The 12,092-nt window shown below is 35.0% G+C and overlaps 1 protein-coding gene across 1 annotated transcript in view; it reads left to right on the top strand.

The window, feature by feature from the left end:
* Window positions 1–11,773, top strand: part of PARVA (parvin alpha) — a 71,146-nt gene extending 59,373 nt beyond the window's left edge. Inside the window, exons 9-13 of the mRNA XM_062576227.1 lie at window positions 284–345; window positions 1,024–1,092; window positions 2,737–2,838; window positions 3,654–3,726; window positions 6,772–11,773. Coding sequence (XP_062432211.1) covers window positions 284–345; window positions 1,024–1,092; window positions 2,737–2,838; window positions 3,654–3,726; window positions 6,772–6,848 — 383 coding nt within the window. The 3' untranslated portion in view covers window positions 6,849–11,773. The remainder of the gene's footprint in view (window positions 1–283; window positions 346–1,023; window positions 1,093–2,736; window positions 2,839–3,653; window positions 3,727–6,771) is intronic.
* The last annotated feature ends 319 nt before the right edge of the window (window positions 11,774–12,092 follow it).

Raw genomic sequence — 12,092 nt, 5'->3', positions numbered from 1 at the left:
AAGGTTTTCTGCATAAAGAAACTTGCCTTTGTTAATTTTTGAGAAACAGGGTTATTAGCTATTCCAGATCCTACTGGAAAATGATGCTTTCTGCAAATAGTAGACAGTCAATAACAGCTTATAGGAAGAGAGAAATGTGCAAAATATATAGTACTTGGTATACAAAGACTATATTGAAAGCTTTTACTGACTCTATCTTCAATAATTTTGCTCTTTAATAAGTATTTATTATGCAGTCAGACAACTACGGCTCAGTATATTAACATCTCTAAATATTTTTCAGAACGCGATGCATTTGACACTTTATTTGACCATGCTCCAGACAAGCTCAATGTTGTGAAAAAGGTTAGAAGGGTTTTATTTCTAAAATATGTAGTGTGTGCATGTCCATGCACATCTGCATGCTTTGTGTGTGCATATTTATGTGTGTGGATATATGTAGTGTATGTAGAATATATAATGTGATATAGTTTGCATACATTTAAGCACAATTAAGCTCTATGCTGAAAATGAAAATACCTTACCTATGATTATAATGTTACTTTTTATTATGTTTAGCAACATGAACTTAACTTTGAAACACCACAAGATATAATTGTCTAAGTTTCCATCATAAAGACATTCTCATATAGTGTACGCTGAGTAGAACTCAACTGGTAGATTTAGTTTACTGATTCCGAAGAGCTATGCAGTTTACAACTACCAGGGGTCTGACCTTGAGTATTTTGGCTGCTGTCAGATTTGAGTGGAGTCCAACTACCTAGTTCTCTGCTGTCTGCTGTAAGCACTTTTGAAGAGGAATTATTTTTTTAACAATATGATTTTTATTTATTTGCATCACATTTATTATATCTCTGCTCTTCCTTCTTGAAAATTCTGATTTTTTTTAATATCACATTTCAGTTTTAAAAAACTGTATTGCAGCCTCTTTGCTTGTGCAGGTTCCCTCCTGACTGGAGTTCATACTCCATGGAACTGCTATCCTACTAAGTAGGCCTTGACTAACTTGTTTTCATGTTTCAGACTCTCATCACATTTGTAAACAAGCATCTCAATAAATTGAATTTGGAGGTCACTGAACTGGAGACCCAGGTAGGATTTTATAGCCTTTTATTAAAGGGGAGAGATTATTGCACTGTGTTACACTTTATGCCCTCACCTTTATGCAGAGATTTCATGAAAATACTACTGAATACAACTTCTAAGTTGTTATTTCAACTGGAAACCCTTCAATTCTAAATAAGTTCATAAGAAGAAAACCTCACCTGTTAAGCAGGGAAATCATAAGGACAGCTGCATTTCTCTAAAACAGTTTTATACTTCCATTAGCATAATTAACAGATGCTACTTTTTTATACTGCTAAGTGTTGTAAGAAGAACTTGTGCCAGTTTTGCTCAGGAAAGAACTCAGCACTTGGTTAGGTCCAATTGCAAGTTGAACATTTGTTTCTTGCCTACCTTTACAGAAGTTAGTAATCTCATGGGATTGCAATGACTATTCAGAGATAAATTCATGAGACTAAAACTACTCAAGTGTATAGGTAGCTGTACAGCTTGGCTGCAGGCTTGATTGCACCACAAAAATAATTTGGTACAGTCTTTCTTGTTCTCAGATGCTAAATTTGCTGGAAAGAACCTAAAAGAAATAACTTAAGCCCTACTGTATTAATATGTCCCCATGTAAATAAATGCATCAGTAATTATAAGAAAATTACAAGATCAGACTAAAAGGATGGTATCTGCACTATCAAAAAAAAAAAGTCTTCAACACAGGCTTTATTTTATTTCTTTATTCATATTATTAAGAAACTTGGATTTATTTGAACAGCTATCTGTCCAATTTAAAGAGATTTTTCAAAGGTAAAATTAAGAATTAGATGGAAGGAATGTGCAGGGGCTTTCAGAAAGGTGTTCACTCTACCTGCTTATTGCATTGTTTACTTTTGGAAAAAACATATTCAAATGTACCTAGAAACTCCTGACTCATTCATGCAAAACAGCATTCACTAAGATGAGAGATGGATTTTATTTCCACTGGTAGAGAGAGTATGAGTTACTTCAGGGAGATTCTTCAGATAACCTAAAAAAATGGATAAGCAGAGTTGGATTGTAAGGATTTCTCTGTGTCCTAATAGACCTGATGCCATAGTAATAAGAGTGAGATACTGTTTACAAAATATCCATGGATGTTGCTATTTTTTAGCTTGAACTGAGCATGCATCACAGCAATTAGTTATCTTCCATGTGTAATTGCATATGCTGAAAATTAGATTCATACAAGCTTGCAGAACATGGGAGAACATTGTTCTTTGTTTGCTTATTTTCTTCAACATACTGAATTTCTGTGTGGTTGTGAGACTGCACCTTCATTCTGCTTTTCTCACCTCAGAGAATTCATGCTATTTGATGCCTGGAAAGGTGTGTTCTGATTCTGCAAAACTAAGCAAACAGAATATAAAAGAAAGCAAGAGTGTAGATCAGACCCATTAACCACCTGTCTACCAGCAACTTTATTCTGCATGTATATTTTAGCATAAGGTCAGTTTTGGTGAGGGCACAAAACAATGTAATAACTAAATAAAAGGTATGCAGGGTTAGCAGAGATCTTTTTGTTGCAGTGTAAACTGTTTATACTGGTAGTTTGTTGACTGTTCTGCATTAGATGATACGTATTTTGTTCATTAAGCAAAGCAAAGTGATGTTTATTCAGTATACTGAGAAATGTCTTTTCTACAGTTTGCAGATGGTGTGTATTTAGTCCTGCTAATGGGTCTCCTTGAAGGCTATTTTGTTCCTCTGCACAGCTTTTTCTTGACTCCTGATAGTTTTGAACAAAAGGTAATTGGATTTCATTTTTCTGTTGAAAACAAATAAACAAACAAACATGTCCAGCACTACAGGAACAACATATACTTTTCCATATAAGTTTTATGTAAATAGCTAAAATCAAAGGGGGACTGTACTGGTAATCATTTCCAAGCATTTTTAAGATGTCAGTGTTGATGGTTATCCAGAATAAAGGGGAAATTATATTAATCATGGGGCGTCTAGAAAGTATTAACTAATTTTGGCAGCCATTGTGTAATACTGTCATCGAGCCAGACTTACTGTTCAGTAAGTGCATAAGCAATTATACACATGAATTGATGACAGAAAAAAAAAAGATTTTTTTGAGCGCAGAATCCAAGATTTTGACTTCTGAAAGGTTTCATGTTATTTGGAAGTGTGAAGCCATATGCATACTCTGTATCATTTTAAGATCAACCATTAGCCTAACCTCTGTTGCTATCCACACAATTCAGCTGCCTGTTCAAAACAAGAGCACTGCATGAGCCATCATGTTTCAATTTTTAAACTTGGAGGAGGCAGATTATTCTTGTTTTTAAATAATTTGTCTATGATAAATATTAACTAATGTGTTATTTTTCAGTTTATTCTGTATTTCTAAAACCACTTTCACCAACCAAAAAATAAAAAAGACAATCCACAGTGGTTTGTCTGGGTTCCATGGATCAGATCTTCTATTTATTTATCAAGCCCTATTTATTCTACTTTCAAGTATCTGGTGTATAGCTTTAAACACAGCTTATTCTGACAATGTATACTGTATTATATGTATTTGATAATAATGACTACCTTTATTATATTACTAGGTCCTTAATGTATCCTTTGCATTTGAGCTAATGCAGGATGGTGGGTTGGAAAAACCAAAGCCAAGACCAGAAGGTATCTAATTCTACTTCTTTTCTGTCTCCTTAAAATTTGAGGTGAATCTAGGTCTTACCTTGTAGGGTTGTGGTAGAATAAAATGAAGATTAAAGGGCAGTGCAACAGAGAAAGGCAACATATATTTGAAGTGCTCAGGTACCCTGTGTTTTAGAAGGCTGATATGCTTCTTCAAATGTTGCAAGGCTTGCTATCTTGAATAACTAGGGTAGGATTTGTTTGACTGAACATGGAATATAACTTACCATGTTATGGCTGGGTCACTCTTGTGGTTCCTCTCATGAGAAGTTATCACTTCTCAGCATACAGGAGCTGAATTTGCAGCTTCTGCTGCACTCTTCCCAATAGGATTAGTAGCTGAACATCCCGATTGCCCATTGTAGTAATCAATATATATGAGTTTTTAAGACCCATTGCAGATTGAACTTGTACCATGCACACAGGCCTACCATATGCCCTACCATAGTAGTGACTTGATTGTCAGTTCCTGAGGACTTGGAGGAAATATGTTGTTCATATAAGCTAATGCTTAGAGTTTTACTCCTAGTCCTAAGGGCTCTCTGGAGATTCAGCCACACATCACTGAATCAGGGTCTGTGCTGTTCTGTTCCTTTTCCATCCCTCTCAGCTTCCAAACCAACAGCACCAGGTATACTTCAAAACAAAAACGAGAAATCCAAGCCTGGTATGACCACATGTCTCAGGATTGAGCCTACATTGCCTGTGTCTTTAATTTGGATCTGCCCAGCCTGCTTTTTCACCTCTTCTAATGACTTGAGCTCTTATCCACAACCCTGTTTTCACTACATCAATGGTGACTGTATCACTAACATTTATGTTTGGAATAGTCAAAGAGAGAAGGGGGAAGTACTGAAATCTAGGGATCCAAGTAAAACAGAGAGTATCTGTGATCCCTTATTCCCCATGGAGGTTTAAAATTCTTATGCCATTTAATTTTTCAGGTATTTATTGCTCTAGGGGACAGCTAACTTTTCCAGTATAAATCAAGCCATAAGGATATTTCAGCATATATAAGACATTTCTTGTGCAATTATTGAAATGCTTAATATGAAACTTCCTGCCCAATGTGAATGGAAAAACACATCTGTTTTATGTGTTGTTACATTGGGCACAATGCCCGTACTTAAAATTTCCAGTGAGCAGAACAGTATTGAAAAGGATCTTACTCTAAATGTGTATGCTAAATATTCTTTAAATTCCTATGCTGTTTCTCTGAGGTTCTTGAGGAAAAAAATAGTGAAAAGTACTTCAGAATATGAGAAACATATTTAGTGCAAAAAAGAATGTGGTTAAATAAATATGAAAACTATGATTTTTATGAGTTCAACAGTTTATTTTGATTATTTGCAATATAATTAAAAAGGTTTTAAAAAGCTTTCTGTGACCTTTTACTTTAAAAATGGCCAGAACATTAATCTGCTGAGACTATAATGAATTTATTTGCAGTTTGAGCTTTTTCAAATAACTTCTTGAAACATGTATATCAAAGCCAAACTTAAGTTCCTCTTTTTCAAAATTGCAGCCAGTAAAATGTTATACCTATTAGTTGAACACAAGATAGCAATGGAAATATCTATTATTTCTTTGGGAGTGTGCTTCTGTTTAGTTGAGCCCTTTCTGTGGAATTCTGTTTTCATAGTGGAATCCTATGATAACCTTGCAAAGGCTGTCAAAATTATCTATTAGGAAATGAGGGAGTTGTGTGACTTGCTACTGGCAAGAAAGAGGAAACTCCTTTAGACATTTACAAGCAGTATTGCAGGGTATAGCAAGATGTTGTGGGGCAATATGCTCTTCCTGTAGCTCTGGCATTTTGTTTTCATTTTATCATCAAGTGGTTTTGATCTGATGTATCAAGAGCCACAAAGCCCACCTGCTCATTTCATGACTGTGCATAGTCTCATTCTTAAAATCTAGGTTTCATTGTTCCCCCTATGGAAACATTTTTATAAGAGCTTACATTGCCCAAGGATGTCAGCTTGCCATATGACTAATATCTTTAGCCCTTCACAGTTTGCATACCTTGGCATGCCATGCATAGTTTTAATTAGATTGGTTCTTCAAAGCATAACCTCAGCATAATCTAGGAGAAGACATCAGTGTAGATAAACCTAATGGCAAAACTATTCAGTAATTATAGAGTTTACTAGGTTTACTTGCAGGCTCTGAAGATAACACCGTCTGTTTTACACCTTCATGGTCAGTTCCAAGGACCAAAATAAAAGATTAAGTTCTTGTACAGTTGAGAGAGAGATGAAGCCTTTTCTGATGGGCAATTCAAAGACCCTATTTGAGATGGTGCAAATATCCCTTGAAGCACTAACATGCACTCCTGCGATAGTTTATGTCAGTTTGTTTTATAGATTTCTTGTGAAATAATACTGACTTTCTTAATAACTTCTCTTGGAAACAGCAGGTATTCATTAGCTTTTTGTTTCATGTAAATCCTTTACTTCAGATATTGAGTGTCTAAGGACTGATTCAGCCATATGCATCAGCTAACTTAAAGCATTTTCAGAAGTATCTCCCAAGGGCACTTGCACTTCTTTAGATCCTTTAGAAAAACCTAACTTTGTCTCTAAGTATCTTGATGAAATTAGTCCTAAAAAAGGAAGTTGTAGCCCAGAATGGATCATGCCCTGCAATCCTTACATATGAGAATAATTTGACTGGTTGCTGCCTGCTGATTTTTCAAAACAATTATTTTTCAACCACAATTGACTGAAGATTCAATTTTGTAGATATATGTAATCCTAGGTACAATTTGTCTCCGGTAGACATCTAAGCCTTGGTCACTACACTATCAACAGTCACTTTTATCGTTAGCTAAAGGTGATTGAAAAACTTGAGTGTCACTTTAAAAATTGTCCTCTATATTTTTTACTCCTTCTTACTATCTTTGTGATTGTAATGCTTATGAATATGCATCTGAGCAAGGAAAGGGAGAGAAGAATGAACACTTTATCTGCAAATGTATTGGGCATATGGAGTTACTAATAGGTTTTTCCCTGTCTTTTTTTCTAGATATTGTAAATTGTGACTTGAAGTCTACACTGAGAGTACTGTACAATTTGTTTACCAAATACAGGAATGTGGAGTGAAGAATTGATTTGGGACAACAAAGCAGAGTTAACAAAGAAAGCATCATCACTAGCATGTTTTTCATCAATATTCCTGTGCGTCTTTATCCTAAAAGGAGCTAAACTATTTATCTGAAAAATTTTTAAATGATTATTCTTGCGCTAGTATTTTCATAGTAGATTTAAAACTAAGGCTGTGTAAAACTCATCTAAATTATGTAGAAAAAGGTTGAGAGGGATCTATCTGGGTATCTTGTGGGAGAATCTGTGTCTCAGTAATCTTGTCTTCACACTGTTCTGTAGTAAGTGAAAAAACAACCAAAAACACTAGCTTTAATTCACATCAGTCTTTGAAGCCAATTATAGGAAGATTCTCTTTTTAGTATCTGTTGTAATATTTTTTACATATTTTTTTTTTGTCATCTGGGAAGGAGAGGAGTATTTTTTTATCCATGGTAAGATAGTTGCATTCTATTTGTGAGAAACATTCACAAGGAGAGAGTTAGATACTATTGTTCACAGCTAATAAGAAAGTTAACCTGATTAATTTGTGTTTCCAGTGCTGTTAGGCTTGAATTTTATTGGTACAAACTGAAGTGGCTACTCATTCCTTCAGACTTACTATAATGTGATGCTCTGCTTTAAATATATATAATTGAGCATTCAGCAGAAGCACACTTGCAGATTGTTCACTTGATTTTGTTCAAAGAAGAGATCTTTTCTGCAAAGTACGCATTTCAGGAAAGAAAACCTTTATAAAGCAGTTTCTTTATAATGTTTGTATCATTGGCATAGCATTAGAAAGTAAGAGAATGGCCTCTTTTCCTTATTAGTAATTGACACACAGGATAACCAGGTTGTAAGTTTAGATTTATTACTAAATGAGATTTAGAATCCGTCCCTTTGGTTGATCTTATGATGAATGTATGTTGTTGCATAATATCCAACACAAAAAAAAAAAAAAAAAAAAAAAAAAGATTTATTTTCCAGAAACATTCCTGTAGCCTTTCAGGTACAAAAACACTGCTTTTAGGTCAAAACTACTCCCATCTACAAAGACTCTGTTAAAGTGTAAACTTCTTTGATCATTTTATGTAGCTAAAGGAATACTTTTGTTCTTGACTAAGTATAAACTGTGATCATTTTGGTTTTAACAAAGACACACAAGAAATGGGAACTGATTTTTTCATCAGACTAATACCAAGCACATCATATTTCCATAAAGAAGTTGATAGAGAATGCATGGCACAAGTGTCAATCATCAGAAACTACACTGGCATAATTTGAGGGGTAAGTTAATCGTTTGCTAGAGGTCTTGATGCTAGTATTAGATACCTTTCTAAAGGAAGTGCTCTACTTCAACCACAGATTCTTGGGTTCCTGAGTTACGCAGTAAGGGAAAAAGCCTTAGGCAGAAATTACTGGATTATTTAGAAATATTTGGGCTATTTAGTGTGGGAAGGAGACTTTTGAATAGTCATCTGATTATGGTTGAACTGGTATAGATGAAAGAAAAAGCAGGCTGTCAGCTCTTGACCTTGTTCATATATTTTCCAAAATTTCAAGGTTCCTTTTTAGTTGCATATTTTTACTGTATAATTTTCTGGTACAATGTTCATATAAAGTGAAGAGAAGTAATTACATTCTGTCTTTGATGAAAACTAACTGATGTTAAATAATAAGTTGATACTGACTTCTGCCGGGAGAGAGGCTATAGAAATTATTCTCCTGAGAAGTAAATACCAGCTTTTGCAAAAAAAAGATCAATATTTAATTCAAAGGAGAATAAACCTGGATGTTCACTGAACCCAGAAATCAATATCTATATTGTTATACACAGTCTAAATATCTTCATTAAAATGTTTGTATCCCTCTATATTTTTAACTGAATTTCTAAAGTTTGGGGGTGCAGAAAAGAGCAATTATTGGCCTTTACAGAGGTAAATGACTGGGCATTTTGACCTCAGCGAAAATGTGCATATGTTTTCATTAGTCTATTATATTACTGGTCTTTTGAAGAAGCTTAAACAATAGGAATTTGCCAAGCAGGTTGTGAGACAGAACGTCTTATGTATATCCCAGCATCAGTATCAGATTATTTTAATGTTTGGCGTGTAAGTTGTTCATTTTCAAACCTAGACGCAGTAATTGTAATAGTTCATTAACATCTGTGTGACGGGTTTTCTGCAGATCATACTCAGCTGAAATTCTTTTTCATATATCATCAGCAGTGCCAAAACATTTTGATTGTCCTTGTTTTCAGGATGCACTTTCTTTAAGAGAGTTATTCATGTAAAGGAAAAAGGTTAGAAACAGTAAGACAAGTAAGAGTTTTTACTTGGACCTGACAGTACATATTCCTATACTATATGGGTATGACATTACTGGAGATCCTGAAGTCTGCCAAACTCTGTTTTCCATCTTTAAAAACTATAAAGCTGAGGCAGAATGGTGAAATTCTTGTGCTAAAGTGCAATTTTGCAGAACCATATAACATTTCAACAAAATGCAAACCTTAACACAAATATCTCTGCTATGGTAGGAATTCACATAAATTAAAATCTTCTATAAAAACAAGAGCATCATATCTAAATATAAACCTATGTGATACTTTTAACACATGCACACAAACAGTAGTTTATGCTGCCATGTAGGAGTGTGTCACTACTTATATTTTTGATAGTATAGATTTAAGTAGCTATCAGATAAATATGAAAAATAATATACAGATTATATCTAATATTTATTGCTTTGGTATAGAATATTATAGAAATATAGAATAATACTATAGACAGTTTGCTCTTCAACACTTAATGTAGGCCAGCAGCTTTCTTCAGGGAAGTGAAATGTTATCCTAGCTGGGCCAGTTTCTGCAGAGACGTAGGATGCTTTTATTCTTGATACACAACAGTATATGTGAATGTACGGCTGAATGCAGAATTTGCCTCACTGTTTCTGTTAGGATAGAAGTTGCTTAAGTTTCAGGTCAACCTTGATCTTATAATTACTATAAGTGATATCAAAATCAATGGATTTAGCCCACGTAAGATCTGAACAGTCACCTGGAGAGGCCTATTTCTCCTCTGGCCACAGAGGCAGCCTCTGATCTTGAGGCTGCTCTCTTTCATGCTTTGGCTTGGTTCTTAAAGCCAGATGGCTTAAGTCCAGGCCACTGCCTTAAGATCTCATGACAATCTCTGCGTTTGACCTACCAAACTAGTGTGCTTCTATGTGGTATTCTGTTGCATGGAGGCCCAAGGCTGTTGAGCCCACAGAAGACTGGCAGAGTGTTAGCCTGGCACAAAGGTCAAAAAGACAGTAGACATTTCTGCCGTTGGGGCATTATGAAACTGCCAACGAACAAGGTTCTCTCTGCTTCTGTGACTTCTAATCCATCCATTTGCTGTAGCAGCTGTGTGTGACAAGCTCTGTTTGGAGACAGGCATCCTCTGCCTGTTGGTGGATCTCAGGAGATTGTCAACCACAGGTAATTGTTTTTTTCAAAGAGGAGCTGGGGATTTTTGTAGTATCTCAAAAAGAGATTGTCAAAATAGTTCTTTTAAATCCTACTATCTTAAGGTCAGCTCCTTTCAGATTTTTTTTCCCAATCACTATAAAGAATAGGCCCCAGGTAAAGGTGCCAAAGGAATCCTTGCACAATTTTGCCTGAGACACACGTATCAAGCCCATAATTGGTTTGCTCTATAGTTCAGAGGGAGTTACGGACTCAAGTCTGTTATTGAAAACGGTGAGTGCAGAATACCTAGTTTTAGTCATTTCATAGTCTGTAGATATCTACCTGTTATAGGGGAAACAGCAGCCCTTGCAGCCACAAAGTTCGGACACAAGTGGACCAGCAAATGCTGGATAAGGTCCTAATCTACTTCTGTTGACTCTGGACCAAATTGCTTGTTGGCATATGTCCATGTAAATCAATGGCATGACATCAACAGAACATTTGGTCTGTTCTGTTTTACAGAGGGTTACAGTATTCAGGCAAACTACATTGACTGAAATAAATGTTACTTGGTTGACCTTTGTTTGTACTTGTTTTCATAAAGTATTTTTTTAAGTTCGTATTTCAGACTGATTTAGCAAACACCTTACGCCAAGATACAATGTTGCAAATCAGAATGGCTTCTAAAACTGATAGGTTGTATTTCTTAACAGAGAAAGATACATACTATATTTAATATACTATATATTAGCTTTAAGAGTAACTTTGTTACTCTTGTTCTATCAAAAGAGTCTTCATGCATTGTCTCTGTGTGTGACAAGCACTCAAAAAAAGAACAGTGCCTTGGAGAACTCTTGCAAGATTTTCTTCACTGTTGCCTAACAGACTTTTGTCATTTTACTATGAGAATTAGTGTGGGTTTTCTCTTTACAGTTAATGTGCTGTTAAAGGCAGAAGAAATCCTTTGTAGAAACTTTTTAAAAAATATTATTTTAAACTCATTTTAAGTGTCACATGAAAAATAGTCTGTTACAAGCAGATAGTGGCACCAAAATTATACATACCTCGGCAGCCAGATTTTCCAAAGAAATTTTGAGTCATTAAACATTTACTAGGGCTAATCTTTTGTATTTTGATGATATATTCTGTGTGCTTGTTTTTATTTAAAATAATAAGAGAGTTCTTCTGTTTAGTATTACACACTGCGAAACTGTTAGTATCATTTAAATACTAGATTCTAAATCTCAAGATTAAACTCATTAAAAACGAATACCCAATAAAGATTTGAAAAATTTGCTTGAAGTGTGTATCTGAAAATACTAGTTAGTCAAAACTAAGCTGCCTTGCCTTCAGCTGCAGAGTTGTTAGCTTTCACAAAATACGTTTTATGTACTGTGTAAATAAGAGACACCCCGTCACTGATTTTTTCCTGTGCTTTTTCCTGAAACCTTTGTTATGATCCACAATAAAATTTGCACCTGAAAATCAACACTATATGTTATTCTTGGGTCAAATTGTGACATGTTTGGCAAAAATCAGGAAGGCTGTGTAGTTTTATGTTCTTGGAACTTTCAGACCTGTCTGCATCTAACTAAGTTACCTCCTTGTGGGTGTAGTCAGTGTTTATTATTATTTTCTGTGGAGGCTGGTGACAGCTGAAAGTGGGTTGTCAAAAACAGCCATGTGAACATACACTTGAAATGATTAATAGCAGTGGGTCAGGAAAATGTTGTACCTAACTCAAAATGACAAAGTGTACCTTCACTTTAATATTGTTGTGTTGAACATTTTCATGATGATTTTGCAGC

The sequence above is a fragment of the Rhea pennata genome, chromosome 5 (genome assembly GCF_028389875.1).
Source record: "Rhea pennata isolate bPtePen1 chromosome 5, bPtePen1.pri, whole genome shotgun sequence".
NCBI lineage: Eukaryota > Metazoa > Chordata > Aves > Rheiformes > Rheidae > Rhea > Rhea pennata.
The sequence above is the reverse complement of the archived record's forward strand: the minus strand, read 5'-3'. Positions and strand labels throughout refer to the sequence as shown.